This window comes from Cololabis saira, chromosome 6, assembly GCF_033807715.1.
Source record: "Cololabis saira isolate AMF1-May2022 chromosome 6, fColSai1.1, whole genome shotgun sequence".
Classification (NCBI taxonomy): domain Eukaryota; kingdom Metazoa; phylum Chordata; class Actinopteri; order Beloniformes; family Belonidae; genus Cololabis; species Cololabis saira.
This window is the reverse complement of record NC_084592.1, coordinates 16900769-16919355: the sequence shown is the minus strand read 5'-3', so window position 1 is coordinate 16919355 and position 18587 is coordinate 16900769. Positions and strand designations below refer to the sequence as shown.

At 41.1% G+C, this 18587-nt stretch overlaps 1 protein-coding gene across 8 annotated transcripts; it reads left to right on the top strand.

Annotated features, from left to right (window-relative positions):
• The first annotated feature begins 3573 nt into the window (after window positions 1-3573).
• Window positions 3574-18344, top strand: glra2 (glycine receptor, alpha 2). 8 transcript variants are annotated; one of them, XM_061723404.1, is made up of 9 exons: window positions 3574-4115; window positions 4785-4903; window positions 6631-6842; window positions 8207-8430; window positions 9841-9923; window positions 10016-10153; window positions 10920-11134; window positions 13028-13107; window positions 16487-16615. In XM_061723404.1, exons 1-8 carry the CDS (start codon window positions 4030-4032, stop codon window positions 13079-13081), a joined length of 1131 nt encoding a protein of 376 aa, XP_061579388.1. In that variant the 5' UTR covers window positions 3574-4029; the 3' UTR covers window positions 13082-13107; window positions 16487-16615. The 8 variants fall into 8 exon arrangements, with proteins under 8 accessions (XP_061579388.1, XP_061579385.1, XP_061579383.1 ...); XM_061723401.1 differs by having other exon boundaries at window positions 3575-4115; window positions 4785-4871; window positions 6775-6842; window positions 12958-13107; window positions 16487-18344; XM_061723399.1 differs by having other exon boundaries at window positions 3575-4115; window positions 6775-6842; window positions 12958-13107; window positions 16487-18344.
• Window positions 18345-18587: the final 243 nt, after the last annotated feature.

Sequence of the window (18587 nt, the reverse complement as noted above, 5' to 3'; positions counted from 1 at the left end):
CCGGTCAAATGTTGTGACTGTTTTTAAGCGTAAAATCCACTGCTGGGACTCTTTCCAACAACATACTGCTGACATTCATGCAACTGGAATCATTTTGAGAGTGACAGTTAGTCATTTTTAATGTGTTTTTGAGTTTGACAGCCTGCACGACTGTCGCTTTTAACCAAGTCATGTTTGTGCAAGCAACACATGTCTCTGAAGCCTTTGAACGTGTACATGCACGTACTCCACAGGGTGGCATGAATCCCAATGACCACCTGTTTCGACACGGGGTAAGATGCTGTAACCATCTACCTTTGCAAAGTTATTTCCTGGCAGATTTCCCGCCACGTAGTAAAGACTGTCACATAGAAGTAAAAACAAAATCAGCCAACATTAATATTCAGCAAAGCACTCTGCGATGCGGAGGTTCGTTTTTCCATGAATCCGCAAATGAAAAAGAAGCACCGCTGCTCTGCCGGTGTCCCTCTTGTGGGTAATTGGTCCCATAACATACATCTATGCTCCACTGAAAGGAAAAGCTGATGGAAAGCAGTTAAGCAATTGAATCGCATTCAGTGTTCAATCCATTATTGCATCAGCTTGACAGCTGCACAGCCCCAGTGATGAAGCTCGGCAAGACAAGCCCGCCAGCTAGAAATAGATAAATTGTCAGCCAGTGTCAACACGGAGCAGACGCTGGCTGAGGGAAAAAAAAGGGAAAAGAAAGTATGTGCATGTGTGCTTTTTAGGGTCCGGGTGACTGCACAGGAAGAGGAACTCAGGGGAGGCGCCCCGACATGTGGATCTGAACAAGAACATGATGGATTCACTGTCGCTTGAAGAGCAATTGCTTAACAAAGTGGACAGATTTGTTCAAGATGATGCATGTATCCTGTAAACATAGCATGGTATTATTACTGTTATCATTATTTCCTTTTTTCTTCTAACTTCTAGCTGTCTGAATGCACACGGGGCGGCTGTGGAGGCTGTATGAAGGGTCTAGACTGAGGATCAGTGGGCTTTTCGGTGCTCAGTGATGAGGAAAGGCTCTGTGGCTGTCAGAGTGCCCCCACTGATAAGGAAAGGCTTTGATTGACAGCAGTGAAGACCATCATTGCTCTCCTCCACTTAACCTGAAGTGGACACAACCTGTGAGGACCAGCATCCTTATCAACCTTTGTTTTCCGTGAACCTTCTGTGAATCTATCTGCTTCCAAGCTGTGCTAACTCTATATCTGATATTTATCTTTCATACAAGTGTGCTTTGTAAAAGCTACAAAATAGCTCCACTTTGTCATGACAGAGAGCTTTTGATAATTGTGTTGGGTTTTCCGAACGATAGACGGTTGTGAAATCCTTCCCTCTCCTCAAGATTCCCTTCATTAAATCATTTTTCACTCTTTTTCCAACACATGGGGATCAAAACGGATCCCACCATACGCTCCTGTATCCCTTCTAGGCCCGAGACCAGAGCCGCCAGTTGAATCATGGAGCAAAAAAAGTCATCAAGTGGGATAAAGGTGCAAGCAATCGATGAGGCAATGGATACTCTGCGGCTCTCGATTGTCTCCAGTCCAGTGCACGCGATCATCCGGCCGGCAAAGGCCTGCTCTGCTGTTTTCAGGTGAGCTCTCCGGTCGCTCCCCAACTCCTCAAAGACTGGTGAGGATCAGGGGAAACTACGTGCCCTTACATAGCAAGGCATCCTCTGTTTCACTGTTCAAATTTAAACAGCGGAGAGATTACGTGATCACACGAGTCCCTTTGATTTAATTTCTAAGTTAAGAATAGTATCTTTTTTTGTACGACATAATAAACCCGATTACGTAAAAGCCCTAATTCCCCACAGAGTAACAGGCAGCGTAGCCGCCAGTCTTTGTTGTGTGTGGGCAGATGTAAAATAAAACATCTTCCTGTCTTCAGCCTGTAATTTTAATAGCATTGTAAGAAGTAGACAGGCACTTGTTGCCAAGAGGACTGTTCTGTTTTTAATCAGTCCTTTCACGGCGAACGGAAGCGGCCCACACCCATCTCTCTCCTTATTATCACGCAGATTTGACTTGTTCTTCTTTAATTATCTGACCCACCTGGCCTGAAGTCTTTTCTGACTGAAGCTAATGGCCAATTGAGGCTCTTTTGAGCTGCCATAACACAGGCTTTCCAGCTGCAGCTGTCTCAAAGACGAGAAAGAAATGAATTGCACGTAAAAAAAAAAACATTGGGCATCAAATGTATTCATTAAAGTAATATTTCTTTTTTTTTTTTATAGGTGTTATTTTGCCCTCAGTCCTGACATGGTGACACTGGAGCCGGACGCGTGAAAGAGGGAGATGTGCAGCTCCTCACGACACTTGCAAGACAAAGAAAAGTTTGTTTGTTAATTGAAAGCAAAGACTTTGGTAAATTATTCACGGAGGAATTAAGTATTTATGCCGGCAAACATTCTGTAGAAGAAAAACATGCAAAAGGCTGTAGACACTCATTCCAAATTTGCAAACAATAACAAGTCTTACATCTGCAAACATGAGATATAATCTGACACTTGTCACTGGTTTGGACTATTTAAAGGAGGGAGGGTGACCCCCACCCCCTTCAGGCTGAAGAGGACCAAGATGCCAGGAGAGAAACCAAGTACCAGATTAAAGTGTAAAATGGCCCCAAGCACGTGACAGCAGTGTCAGAATGTGATGTGCAGAGCATGATCTCGGTGCACAGCACCTGTGGTTGGATGATGTGAATGAAACATTGTTTTTCTCACTAAGTTTAGCTCATTCCTGCACATGCCTGTAGTTTCGTGTGGGATGAGTCATTCGTGAAGCCTCTGAACCCACTCACGTCCTTTAACTGTCAAAGCCCCCCCACGCCAGACCTGCATGTCAACACCAGCAGACTATAGAAATTAAGCTGAAATACCTCTAAACCTGCAGTTCCTTCACCGTGGAAGTGCATTTTCCTGGCGCCTGCGTCAGTCTGCTCTGCTCGGTCTCGCTATGGGAGGCCAACCTTTCAGCATTTCCAGTGAAGTGCCTCGGAAATCTGTTTCCAGGGCAACTGGAGTACCAGATACTCCCAGCGGCTCCTCGCTGGTGCGTCCTTTGTTTACACTCATCATATCTCTGTGAGGTTGCAGTTGCTTTGAACCAACACGGATATGACATTTTTTTTAAGAAAAAGGAAGGACTGAGTAAATATAAACCAATCAATCTCATGTTAGACGCCCACGGGGAGGGGGGGTATAATAAATCATACATTTAGCTGTAATGCATCCCTGAAGCATGCAATCTTGACTCTGTTTTGATGGACCATTTTGTCCGACAACTTCAAAATGGACTTAATCAATATAAAGATTCATCTCTCCAGAATTACACCTAGGAAAAGCAAAAACATTCCAGAGGAGCAGCTGCGCGCACCGGGAGTTTCTCCGTCGGGGCGATTTTGTTAGACAAAAAATCCAGCTTTTAAAGCTGACCACCCCCAGTCTCCATGTAACAGACACTAGTGGAGATAATGTTAAAAAAAGGCTTTTTTGACGACTAACCTTCCTCGTTTATTAGACTTAATTAAAACCCAACTCACGTCCACCACTTTCCCAAAACCCTTGCGCTTGCGCGCAAAGCAGCCGGGAGCTGTCCTAGTGCTGAACTGAAGAAAAGGCGTTCCTTCCTTCCTCTCCTGTTTCTTTGACATTCCCCCCACCTGGAAAACGAGGTAACACCGGTCTCAACAACAGGGAACCTTTTACCAAACCCCAAACCAGCGCCAAAGGAGAGCTGCGTCCTGGAGTTAACAGCTCCTCGACGGCTGAACGCATGGGACTCATGTCTCCTCGCACCTCCGCTCCTCCGACCTACATGGGTTTTTTTTGGGAGTCATAGTTTCGGGAAACTAAACTATGATCCGCTGCTGCGTTGAGGAATGTCTCCAGCATTTTTGTGTGGCACAAGGCAGCCGAAGCGTCATCGACTTGGTCAAGAAGAAAGCGAGATCCCTGTTTGGATAATGTGTTTGACTGATGTAAACATATGGAAGAAATAGAAAAGTGAGCACATGGGGAAACCACCAGGAATGAATCACTCCTTCATTAAGGTTTTGGCAGCTTTATTTGCATGCGTCCTGGAGGCAAACAACTTCGGGTAAGTCATTTATTTATACCAGACGGAGCCTATATTGGATTTCGGGGGTCTAAAACATATTTTTCTTTTCCTTAAAGTTTGGAGAAAGATATATTTACAGGTAGATTAAATATCTCGTGGTTTAGCGAAAGGAACAAACTGCTAGGAGCGATATAGTTTTTCTGTCTAAAGTTGGACGTTAATTTGATCAATATTTTAAAAAGTATGTCAACATTCTACATGGATTTGTTTTTTGGTTTGAGACTTTAAGTGTTGATAATGATATTCGACCTTGAAATATTTGTAAAATATGCATCTTTACAAGCAGTTTTTGTCTTTACAGCGACCCCGCTGTGATATTTACGCACGCAACGGTAATCATTTCTACAGCCCTGTGCCATCACAAAAATGCTCCCGTAGTTTTAGCATGAAGAAATGGTGAAATGCTTTCATATCTCTATTGGAATCTTGCATTATGAACCGATTAATCCTCTTTTCGAGGAGATACCCACGACGTCGAAATCGCATCTGATAGCTTGCATGTGTGCGCATTAACACATTTTCTGGCTTTCCTGTGCGTGCCCATCCCTCCCAGGCAGCTGCTAGGCGACAGAAACGGTTTAACTCCCGGTTTCTGAGCTGTGACTTCTTTCAGACCATATTTTTTTTTAACCCCAAACATGTGTCCAGAGTGGATGCCAAGGAGCACGAATCCAGATCATCCTCCAACATGTCTCCATCAGACTTCCTGGATTCACTCATGGGTCGCACGTCCGGGTATGATGCACGAATAAGACCGAATTTCAAAGGTTTGTCTTGCATTATCTCATTCTCTTAACTGTCCCCACTTCATTTCCATACTATTAAAACATAAAAAGGCACAGAACTGTCTCTGAAAGTGCAGATAGAACATTTCCCCTCACAAATTATCTACTGATTGTTGCTAAAAGAGGCTGCAAACTATCAGTCTAGAGCAGTAAAAGTGTTGTTCTGGCTTGAACTAAAATATGAAACCTTCTGCTTTTCAAAGCATAGCACAGCATCTCCACATTTGTTAAATAAGTGAGGGAGGACTGTGTAAATATCAGAGTAAAAAACAAAAAGGATTGGTTCTCGCAGCAGACATGGGAAGCCACCATGACAGGCCAAATTATGGATGGTTCCCCTGTGGCCGGTGCTGCAGGCTGCTGAGTTCCTGTGATGGCTGGGGCTGTGATGCTGAGGACACACACAGCTTCTGTCAAAGGAACAGCACCGAGTGTGAAACACGCACTCCGGGCAGGTGCAGGGGAGATTTGTTGGGGTCTGAGGACTCCAGAGGGTATGGCAGTTGGACTCAGAAACACATGTCCTGGCATATCTTTACCCATTAGTTTTAGGATTGCTAAAGAAGTAAATTAGGAATAAGAGACTGTCCCTATCCCTATCTTGCTATTTTTTTTTAAATTTTGATTCCAGATGCCTTGAACACTCCCATCTTCACATCCCATAGCCAGAAAACAAACACTTTTTCACCGAGCAGAAGTTGATGTAAACAGATGGTTTTGGTGGTGAACCTGCTAATCATACTTTGAAGAGGGTTGAACTGTGTTTCCGAAAGCTGACCTAGATTTTCTCGCTGAGTTTGTTGTGAGGAGGTACCGCCTTGTTTTTCTGCTTCTGCTGTTAAATGTAGCAACCTGACAACAAACGGAGGCAAATATTAATACCAAGTGCCATGCAATATTGATGAGGAAAACAGCGGAAGGGCACTGGAAAGGCCTTGTAACTTAACTTATGAGCTACAGCAGGAGAAAAAAAAGGATTTGCTGGGACTCTTTATGCCGAAAAAAGCCTTGCAAAGAGAAATAATTCCTGACCAGTCAGTGGAGGAGAAATGACAGAACTCAACTGAGCACCTTTTGATACTTTTCTCCACCTTGAGTTGCAGAGAAAATGCTTTTATTTGACAAGATAAAGATGAAACTGGCATTTCTCTATCAAATATTCCACAATTGTTTCAAGATTTTCATCCAGTTTGTTATCACAGAAGACTAATCGATATTAGCAGTAGTAAAAAGAGTCCCATTTAAGGGGCTTAAAGCACAGATTTCATTTTCTGCTGATTTCCTTTGATCTAGAACTGGACCATTCTGTCAGATCATTTGTTCATTGCATGTGTTTTGATTGTGTGTGCATGCATCCTTACAGCGAGTGAACCCCTTAAAAATTAACCACATTATTACACAAGGCACCATTACATAACAACATCAAGATGGCGTTAAATCCCGATGTTAAGTTTGATTTTTGACTGTGCTTTCAAATAGATTTTGAAAACATAACTTCACTTGTAACTGTCACCAATGAAAAAACTCATCCAGCTTGTTGTATTAATGCATGTTTGACTACACAGTGAAGCAGCATGGCGTTAACCAACACACTCTTATTTCCCGATGACCGCCACCCCCCCACCCCCACCCCCCCACTGCTGGCGTCCTTTCTGATACTTGTGCTTTAAGGGTTTTTCCTGTCATGTCATTTTCATCCCATTTCACAGGTCCCCCTGTAAACGTTACATGCAATATTTTTATCAACAGCTTCGGCTCTGTCACAGAGACAACTATGGTGAGTTCCTCCGGCATTTTGCTTGATTTCTGCCTGATGCTATGTGTCAATGTGTTATCTATCCCCCAACCCGCAGGTCCACCAGTTAATGTTACCTGCAACATATTTATCAACAGCTTTGGTTCTATAGCAGAAACGACAATGGTGAGTGGAGTGTGTTTTAAAGCCCTGACCCCTTCTCCGGAGTTCTTACACAGCCTCTTATACTTTCTTGTTAACTTTTTTGCATAAATCCATGCATTTTTCTTTCATCGTTTTATCATCAAGAGGTCTATTGGCGGGCTATCGGAATAAATAAGTCTGAGTTTCTGCCCTTATGATGCCATTGAACACATGTTTGCTCAAGTTATTCATTTTAAATGCGGCCAATAAATGATGGATAGAGTTCAGACAAGCTAACGCACAATATGTGATGCATGAAGGCATCCAGCTGGGGATGGGGGGGGGGCCAGTTGGTATAAAACCAATGAGGGTGCAATGAAACTAATCAGGATCAAAGAATGAATAATGAGTGATAATAACTACTTAGATAATAAATGGGAAATGTTAATTTCCGCAGGAGCTGGAAGGCACGAGACTGCCAGGGAATTACACAGTTTTAGACAGGCATGCAAAATGCTTGGAACCGCCAATATGCTGATGAAATGTCAAACAGCACGCGCGCTTGTCATCATCATGACATATCAATTACTCTGAGCAACTGAGCTTTGTGGCACTCAGTTTATACCGCTAACAGTAGCGTCAGATGTTCCCTCGGCAGGCCGATTAATTCATCATTTACTTACATTATGTCACGAGTTTAGAAAAATTCTGAAAAAACAAGAACGGCGTGGACAAACAAGCAGTTTTTCAGATATGGGGTTGCAACAGTATCTAATCGTGACAGCAGATGTAATTAGGGTCATTTGGGGACCTAGGGGATAAAATTGCTGAATGGATTCGTAAGAGTCGTTTTCACTCATTGTCCATTTTGTTATGTGCCCTGTTTTTCTACGTTGCAGGACAACGTTGGACATGTTTTATGTTTTCATAAAAACAAAGCCGAAGACTAGCAGCTAAAATGAAAAGAAATACTCAGCGATGTGCATGTGAGCCAGACATGTATGAAAATATGATTATATATAAAAGTATTTCTTACTATTTCATTTTTTAAAGGTATTTTGTGATGTGAATGTGAATTTTAAGTCATTAAATAACTACAGCTGTAACTTACAACTATAATATCTACAATCTAATTTAAGTAGTAAGCACCCAACATGATCAATAGAATAAATGTCAATAAAGATTGTCTACATCAGAGCTTTTGGTCTAATCTTGTCTATAATTAATAGATATTTAATGCATTTGAATATTTATGTATATTTAGATCTCTTTAGATGCAATTTCTCTTTTAAAAAAGAAGATTATATAATATTAAAACACAGCCCAATGAGTGTCTCCCAGCCTCAACATGCATTCTCATAACCCAAACGCAACAAAATATGCAAATCCGCTTGTGTTCTCTGCAGGATTACAGAGTCAATATCTTCCTGCGGCAGAAGTGGAATGACCCTCGGCTGGCGTACAGCAAATACCCAGACTCCTCCCTAGACCTGGACCCGTCCATGCTGGACTCCATATGGAAGCCCGACCTCTTCTTTGCCAACGAGAAGGGAGCCAACTTCCATGATGTCACCACTGACAACAAGCTGCTGCGCATCTTCAAGGATGGTACCGTCCTCTACAGTATCAGGTGCACCGCTGGAGAAAACCAAACAAACATACAAACATAATAAAGGCTCCAGAATTGTGTCGGAGCACAATCGGTTAGTAGATGATTGATTTTAGTGTATGAAAGTGAGCTGAAAGGGTTTTAATAATCAAGAGTGATACTGGGATGGAAAATATGCTGTCTATTAGATTTTTTTTATGAATTTCTCAACATTATTTACCACTGATATTCAGACCAAGTCATAAACTAAATTAAAAAAGAAAGAAAGAAATACAAGTCAGTCATGAAATTGCTTCTCAGTTGTGGCTCCAGTTTACACTACAAGGCAAGGCGAGTTTTTTTTGTAAAGCACAATTCCTCATCAAGGTGATTCACAGTGCGTTACAAAGACATTAGAACATACATAAAAAGCATGATTTAACGTTTAAACAATCCACAGAAAGAAGCCTTACAGACAGCTTTAGGTCAGCTGCTGTTGTGCAGCTGAGGTGCGACAGTAGAGAACCAGAATTTCTGATGCAAAGATTTCTCAAGGCCGTGCTCATTTATTGCCTTTCTTACATTTCCTCTCAAACATCAAAGGCCGCCGGTCCAAAGCAAGCAAGTTTCAAATGGATTTTATCAATTATCATCCCTCCTTTGAAATTGCATAACAGGCTGAACATCAGTGGATTTTCAAGGACAATACCGATTTGTATTCCTTTTTCTTTTTTTAAAATAAGGGAACAATGATTGAAAAGGGGTGAGCTAATCTCAGGGGCTTCTGCTGAGAGTCCGAGGCGGAGATGGAACCAATAGCACAGAAAAAAGCGTGCACTTTTCCTCACGCCAGTCACACCAAACACATGCAGCACACTCGGAATAGATGACATTTAAATTGTCTATCAACCACGAATTTAAGCTTAGTCCAGGCTCGGGAAAAGGTTGTCTTTCATTGCAATGAAAAACAACTCCTGTCACATCCAGTATTCAATTTTCTCTGCAATGATGCGACATGAGGCAGATCAATTTGAAGTCCATTTGGAGAGCAACTGGAGGCTCAGGGGCGCGCAGGTGTGAAGGCAGCGCCGGTGAACGGGAGAAAATGAAAGGTGGTTAACCACACTCGCCATTCGCGGGAGAAATGACGGAGCGGGCCGACTGTGCACGACGATGCCTCACTGAGACAATAAGTTGCAGTAATGAAACTGTGATGGGAACCTGTTGAAGGGAATCCTACAAGACCTTATCGCACAGAAGAGAAAAGGCATCTGACTCAAAGAGAAAAAATGTACCGAGTGTGATTTAATTTTTCAAACAAATCATTTTCAATCCATGTGTCGAAGCACCAGTTCGAGGTTTAATGAATCAATTTCTTGCTGAATCGAATAATAAATTCATGGCTACTCCAGTCGCTTTATTTTATGTCTTGGCTTTGTCTCGCTGCCGCAGGTTGACTCTCATTCTCTCGTGCCCGATGGACCTGAAGAACTTTCCCATGGACGTTCAGACTTGCACCATGCAGCTGGAGAGCTGTAAGCGCCTACTTTCTCAGGAGTGTTTCTGTTGCTTTGTTTTGACAAGATTTCCCCCGTTTCTAAATCCATCTGTCCCTTTCCACGTTTAGTTGGCTACACCATGAACGACCTGATCTTTGAGTGGCTGGAGAACGGCGCCGTGCAGGTGTCGGACGGACTCACTCTGCCGCAGTTCATCATGAGGGAGGAGAAGGAACTGGGATACTGCACCAAACACTACAACACTGGTCAGAGGACGCCAGCACGCCTTACATCCGACCAACAAAAAGCAATTCTTTAATCGTGCAGACTTGGAAAAAACCATTTATGCTTTTATAAGCTCGAGAATTGATTATTGTAATGCTTTGTATGTTGGTGTCTCCAAGTCTTCTCTTAGCCGTCTTCAGCTTGTTCAGAATGCCGCTGCACGCTTTTTAACTAATACTTGACGTTGCGAACACATCACCCCGGTTTTATTTGCTCTTCACTGGCTTCCTGTTTCTTTTAGAATTGATTTTAAAATGTTAATCTTTGTTTTTAAAGCCCTCAATGGGCTTGCCCCTCTTTTATTTATGTGAACAAGTGCATGTTCAGAACTCCACTAGAGGCCTACGGTCCTCAAATCAGCTCCTGCTGGAAGTCCCTAGGACCAGGACTAAACTCTGGGGTGATCGGGCCTTCTCGGTAGCTGGACCCAGACTCTGGAATAAGCTGCCCCCAGAAATGCGCACCATCACTGACTTTGGGGTTTTTAAATCCAGACTGAAAACCTGGTTATTTAGACTGGCTTTTAATACACAGTATTGATGTGAAATATTCTTCATTTAATTTTAATGGTTTCATTATGTCGTTTTTAAATTGTTTTGTTTTATTGTGGATTTTAATGGAAAGCACTTTGGTCACCCTGTGTGTTGTAAAGGGCTTTATAAATAAACATTGATTGATTGATTGAACATCTCCTCCACACTGATGTCTGATTGTTCCGGTCTGTTCCTGTCTCCCGCTGCTGTGCAGGTAAATTCACCTGCATTGAAGTGAAATTCCACCTGGAGCGCCAGATGGGCTACTACCTGATCCAGATGTACATCCCCTCCCTCCTCATCGTCATCCTCTCCTGGGTGTCTTTTTGGATCAATATGGACGCTGCCCCTGCCAGAGTGGCGCTGGGCATCACCACCGTGCTAACCATGACCACCCAAAGCTCCGGATCAAGAGCTTCTCTTCCAAAGGTAGATCTTTCCTTTTTCTCTGTTTTTAGCATCACAAGTTAAAAAAGATGGTAACTGCAAGTTTAGCACAAGGTTGTGTTTTTATCCCCTTTGCATCAAGCCGTATATTTATAAGGAAAAATCTAACTTGGTTACATTGAGAGTAAACTTACAGAGCCCCCCTCCTCCCTCTCTGCTGTGCTTCAGCTCCTCCTCCAAAACCCTTTTCCTGCAGAAGAGATTGTCATGCATGCACACTAGTAACTATGGCAACAGCAGGACAAAAAACATAATGATGTTGTACTGTTGAAGGTTAAGGTCAAAATATGGTATTTGTCATATTTTGAAATATTTTTCAGAGATTCATAAGAACAAATCTTGTTACATAACATAGATCTGAGGGCGGCATTTCAAGTATGACATCTTGTCTGCTTTGGATACCCTGTGACTCACATGTAATTACCATATGTTGTGGACAAAATATCTGAAATATGAATAATTGATATAATTGAGCATATCTAAGTAAGACTGAAATAATACCTTTTTTAAGAAATGAAGCCTTGGCGGTAGCTAGACTTCAGTGACATTTTAATTTTCATTGCATGCAAAGGGTCAAACATACATCTGGAAGTTGATGAAGAATGACCACGAGAATCGATGATACAGCAGTTTTACTGGAGCGGAGCGAGGTGTTGTAGATAAAATAAGACGTCACAAGTCCTTGCAGCTGCAGACGACAGCTGGACCCAAGACAAGAGACAACACTTCACAGAGTAAAACAAAGATACATTTCCATCTCGCCATATGGCATAAAGACCCACTGGTTGAATCAGCATTTTTGTAGTTGGGCACAAAAAAAATAAATGCATTATTTGTACAATTCATACTTTATTATCCCTGAAATCCTCATTATGGTTTATTAAGGTTTCCATGAAATCAACTACCTCTATACGCGATCTGTCTCAGGTCCAAACAATGACATTTTGAAGGTATTCATAAAGACATTTTAGAGGTAGTGATTTCCTAGAAAACAACTTGAATCTGTTCAAGTTAATCTGATTCAGATGTCTGTAATCGCCAGAGATCGTTTGCCCTCAATAACGAGCGGAACCGCGCAGCCCCTTTGAACGTGCGGTGCTACATTACATAACGATGAATAAGCACTCATCTCCAGCTGTTGTCAGTTATGTTAAACAGTTACTGAGACGATAACTGCAGGCGTGTTCAGTCAGATCTCCATGATCAATCAGTCACGGTCCTGAGAGGCAAAAGGCCCGAGCCATGTCATAAACACATGAAAGACACTGATAAATATTTCAGGAGAAGCCTTTGAGAGCTTCGGCTCATGAAAACAATATCTCAATATGCCCCTCAAATAGCTGAGTTGTTGTGTTTTGTTTTTTTTTCACATGCTAATCAGCTGTCAAGAGGCGAGGTCACAGCGATGAGAACAAAAGGCCTTTGCCTCCTTTAAAAAACACACACATCGAAACAATAAGATAAAGGTATAAACTAATTGTGCGCATTTCTGTCTTCATGCAATTAAGTAATTATTTCCCACTGTTAAATAACCACGCTATCGCAGACGTTGCTGGCAGCCCTGTTACGCTGGATTAATTACAGTCATTAAGATGTCACCGTTAACTGACAAAACGGGCAAAATAAAAGGAGAAATCATTTTACAGAAGATCAGGTGCACACATTGGGAATGCAAAGAGTCACATTTAGCAACCAAAGGAGGAATATTTTAGATAAAATAATAATTGAACACTGTGATTGAACAGCGCATGTTGAAATAAAAATAAAATGACAACAACAACAAATAATCTCTTTTCTCTCCTTAGGTCTCTTATGTGAAAGCCATTGACATCTGGATGGCTGTGTGTCTGCTCTTTGTATTTTCTGCACTGCTAGAATATGCCGGGGTTAATTTTGTCTCCAGGCAACAGAAAGAATTCCTCCGCCTGAGGCGAAGACAAAGACGGAATCACAAGGTAGGCTTTCAAAGTCTTTACAAGGTTGCTGTTTGGATATCAGCCTTTATGGCTCACACCAGTGTGACTCCTGGGACGGCCGGGTCCATCAGCCAGCCTCGTCTCTCTCTGTCTCTGGTGCTGCGTTCTCAGATGCTCTTAGATTGACGCAAATTATGCTTAAATTCACACTTTTGGGAGCACAGATCAAAACAGAAGCAGGTTAGAGTCGGCAACGGGTTGAAGTAATCACGTGTGCAGCATGAATGGTCCCTCGGATGCAGGTTAAAGGTGACTCCACCTGTGGCTGATTGATTTCAGCAGACATAAGAAACAAGATGTAAACTTGAGTCTATGAAAGGAAAAGCTGTTTTCTAAAAGCACAAAAGGGTTCTTGGATCTAATTTAAGTTTTCTCTTATATATTAAACCAATAATCTATCTTTGCATTGACATACAGAGGTATTTTGTGGGGAAGTGAAAACCTTGAAGTATAAGCATCAGTCCAGCACTTCACCAATCAGTCTTCACGGTCAGGGGTCAGTTAGAGGTCACCAAAAAGGAGCACAACAACCCACTTGGAGTTTGATAAGTTTCAAATTTCACCTTTCAAGCTTTATTGTCAGATATGTACGGAAGAGTATTAGGGCCAGGCAGGAGAAAGATAAAAATAATATTTTAGAGGAGGGAGATTTTTTTTCATTACGCACTTCGAGAAAAAAGTCGAAATGTCGAGATTAATGTTGAAGTACAATTTGGAGAAAAAAGTCGAAATGTCGAGAACAAAGTCGAAATTTGTTGAATAAAGTTGAAATGTTGAGAAAAAAGGCGAAATTTTGACTTTATTCACGAAATTTCGACTTTATTCTTGAAATTGTATTTCAACTTTAATCTCGACATTTTGACTTTTTTTCTCGAAATTGTATTTCAATATTATTCTCGACTTTTTTCTCATAATTGTATTTCAACATTAATCTTGACATTTCAACTTTTTTCTCAACATTTCAACTTTTTTCTCAACATTTCGACTTTTTTCTCGAAGTGCACAATAAAAAAAAATCTTCCCCTCTCAAATATTTTTTCTCCTGCATGGCCCTAATAGTCTTCCGTAGATATGCTATATGTTCGACATACAGCACAAATGAAATTACAGTCCTCTCTGACCCACGGAGCAAAATATAAATAATAAAATAGAAGCATAAAAATAAACAGATGATTTAAAATGACTTAAACTAAACTTGAATATTTACAGTAGGATAAAAGGCACATAAAATGAAAATGAACTTGATACAACAAGGGCGGAACTATTTGACATTTATATTTAGAATAGATCATTGATTACTCAGAGCCAGCATTATTTAGCCCAGGTGTTTTCATGCAACAGAATTTAAAGGAGCGATGTGTAGAATTACAGGTTAAAATATCCCCAAATAACCTGGAAACAGCAAGAGTGTGAGAAGAAATAAGTGCAGTCGTGTCACAAAAATGATGACTACGTGATATCGACTGAGTTAGCGTGCTAAATAACTAACTTCGATCCATCCAGTCTTGTAGTACCAGTTTCTGCCAGGTGTGGCGGTAGCGAGCAGAATTGCAGCCTCAGGAGAACATGATTTATTTCAAAAACACAAACAAATTCTGAATGAAAGGAAGCAGAAAGAAGAATAAATCTTATTTAATCTGCCCCTTTAACACAAGAAATCAATTTACAATTAACGTAAATTAAAAACCAACAACAAAAAAACAACAAAATAAAATAAAATAGCTGACGGCCAACACAGAACGTCACATTTAGTTCCCAAGTAACAATTCAGTTAGTACCATTCAAACAACAACAAACAGTGTTTACACCTTTCATAACAATGTCAATCAAACGTAACTAACATATTTCATTATATCTCCTTAACATACTGGTTTTAATTGTTCTTTTGAATGCAATGTTTGATTTGGATTCTTTGGTTTCTTGTTCAGATTGTCATAGAAAATAAAAGCCACATTGACATAAAACCCACCTCATCTAAATCCCAGATGGTTAAAAGGTGAGATGCTGTTTGAAATACAGAAATTCTTACATTTTCTCTGACTTTCACTTTGGCACAGACAGTAAAATACCCAAATAAGGACAATTTCAATTTCAGTTTTCCAACATGTTTTTGAGCAAATGTTTGAAACTCCTAATAACAAGGACTCGAGGAGATAGTCTAGGATTTGTATCAGCAGCCCTGGTAAAGTTAATTTACACCTATTTGGTGGCAGCCAAAGGTGCAGAAATGTACTTTGAGATTTTAGAGTTACAATATTCTGTATTTTCCATGGGGATCCATACATTTTCAACAAGTAACCGACTTGTCACTGAAGAATGGTTTTACATCTTCGCTTGTTACTCCAAGTTTCAAAGAAATTCAGATAGCGAGGACCAAAACTGTAATAAACAAACGTTTGTATAAGAGCCCTTGATTTGGGGGGGGGGGCAAACAAGGAAAATAACTGCAAACTGTAGCCCTGCTTCCTCTTTGTAACACAGTTATTGACAGTTGAAGGTATTGCAATACTCAAGAAGCGCAGGATTATTATTGTTTGGTTTCAAATTAAAATTCATCCCCTGCAGGAGTCATTCTAGTGCTTTTTCATTAAACGGCATCTGGTTATCCTGCGAGTTTCAATTAATTCAAAAGTCCTTGTAATATCTCACGGTTAATGTAAATGTAAAAGTGGTTGTAGTACAGAAACATGCGCCTCTGGGCGTCTGAGAAGTAAACTATGACACTGAGCCGCTGCAGTATATTATATATATACAGTACTCGAGTTGTAAAAAAAATTCAGGGGGGATGGTGGATTTTTATGGGGACAGATAATTTGTGCTGATTACAAATAGTATGATATATTACTAATAATAGCACTGACCAAAACACCTGCAGAAATACTGCAGGAATGACATAGCAGCAGTTAAATGCAGCCTTCTGTAAGCTTTAAATATCCACTGGGCTTACATCAAATACATCAAAACACAACAATAAAAAACAGTTTTCTGAACTTATCAATATGACTCTGTCCTTCACAGGATAAGTAAAATGGATCACTGCAAAAACTCAAAATCTTAACAAGAGTATTTGTCTTATTTCTAAGTAAAATGTCTCATTTTAGTAAAAAAAAAATCTCATTACACTTAAAACAAGACTCGTCACTGGAAAAAAAACAACAATTTTCACCAGGATTTTTTTGCTTGTAATGATAATTTTCTACTTATTTCAAGTGAAAATGTACTTGAAACAGGTGAAAATTGTCAAATAAGTTATTTTTCTGGTGTTATTTTTCTGGTGATGACTCTAAATGTTGAAATAGCAGTAAAACCACATTCATTGATGAATCTCATCTATATCTGATGTTGGTGTGTTTTTCAGGACGATGACATGCGTGAGGGCCGCTTTAACTTTGCTGGCTACAACATGAGCCAGTGTCTGCCCACCAAGGACGGCTCGGCCGTGAAGAATGCGGCCCCCGCCGCGACCCCGCAGCCGCCAGGCCCCAAGGACATAGAAACCATGAAGAAAAAGTTTGTGGACCGGGCCAAGAGGATAGACACCATCTCCAGAGCCGCCTTCCCGCTGGCCTTCCTCATCTTCAACGTCTTCTACTGGGTCACCTACAAGATCATCCGGCACGAAGACATCCACCAAAAATAAGGACTTTGCACCCAAACTGGGACGATGTACTTCTCATTTTTCTCAGACTTGAGGGATGCTGGGGAGGCACTGGGGGGGAAAAGGTGAAGGTGAGAAACTATTACGCGGCGATAAGGGTGGTGATCTTTCAGGGATAATGTACAATGTTCATGCATCAAACACTAAATGCTCATGTGCTGATAATGTGAAGATTGCTTTATTTGTTCTTGTACTGCTTTTTCTAAAGAATCTGCAAATGGAAAAACAGTTTTAACTCGAGACTTAGTAAACGCTGGGGAAGATGGACCCAAATCGATCCTCCTCGGTTCTGCGCAGCCGCAGAGCGAAGGCGCATCCCAGTGGATCCGTGACAGCGCGGTAGCTTAGACCCTCAGACTTTTTGTGACAGGAAAATTTCCTATCGAGGTTGTTCTGACTGTTTTTTTTAGGGTACTATCGTCATGAAAAAAAGGAAAAAAACAGACAAAAAAACAACAACAATTTCAGAACTTTAAAAGCAGAGCACATCCATGTGAACAAAGCTGATGAAAACCTGGAATCGGGAATTGGATAATGCATTTTTATGAAATACCTGAGGCCTTAGATATCAAAGATTTGATGAGACTAAGTGCTCCGTCTATTTTTTCAAGCGTCTCCTCTTGTTGGCCAGACTTCCAAAGGTACTTTGTGATGTTCTTTCCTCTTTTTTTCTCTCTCTCCTCTAAATTAATTATAAATACTCACCGATAATTGATGTCACCTGAAGTCACTGTATTTTTTTTTTTTTTATTGTTCTAGTGTTTAACTTTGCTTTTTGTTCTGAAATGAGTTCATGATTAATTTAATTCACAGGCTGGTGTCGAGCAACTGTATAGGTGAGCCCACGGATTATTGATTGTGCACTTAATTGTCGAGTGTTGTCATTTGCCTGCATCCACATGGATTTATTTATATCCCAGGTAACTTACTCCAGGTATACTAGGCAGGGTTTCAGAATTTGAGACTTTGTTTTTTTCGTAGATTTAGTCTAAAATTGATTATTTGTTGTAATAGGTGGGAGGTCATGTTTCTAAAATGAGAATATCTTTCTGTAAACTTCTTCAGCTTCCACCGTGGACTGTTTTTCCTTCACTTTGTGTGTTTGTAAATGGACTCGGCAGCGAGGGAGCAATCTGCGTGACTTTCCTGGTACTGAGCAGCTAAATGGGAATTGCACTCCTGATATACTGTGGTGAAAAACTCTTTTCTTGAATGCTAGTTGTGAAAAAAAAAAAAGATTATTTATTGGCCTGTTAGATCTATAAAATTGATTGTGCACTATATTCACTTTACCTCTCCTCTTATTTATAAGGACGTGAGTATTCTGTTCACTGCTGGTTCTCTCCAGACGTGGATGGTTCTCAAGGAAAACAAAAAAAGTGAGATATACAAACATAAAATTTCATTTCTTTCATCTTTTTGCCTCTGACTGCAAATCAGATCAAGGGAGATGACAAACGCCGTCTATTCTCCACCCTGAGCCGATAAGTCTGGGTGGTGACACGAGCCGTGTATCGCTGGGTGGCCCGTGGGTGACACAGATGTGATCTGACATGGCTGAGGGGGCGAAGGCGGGGGGGGGGGGGGGTTTCCATGAATGCATGATAACGGACTTCACACTCCGACTCAAAGATTCTGTCGCTTGATGTTTGCCTACCGGCTGAGTGGAAGACGTCGGTGCGGCTTTCTAGACATGACAGGACAGTCGTGGTGCAGCCCCCCTTTGACCCGAACCATTACCCGTCTCACACGATGACATCTCAGATCTGTTTGAATGGAAGAAGTCAGATGCTGCGATATA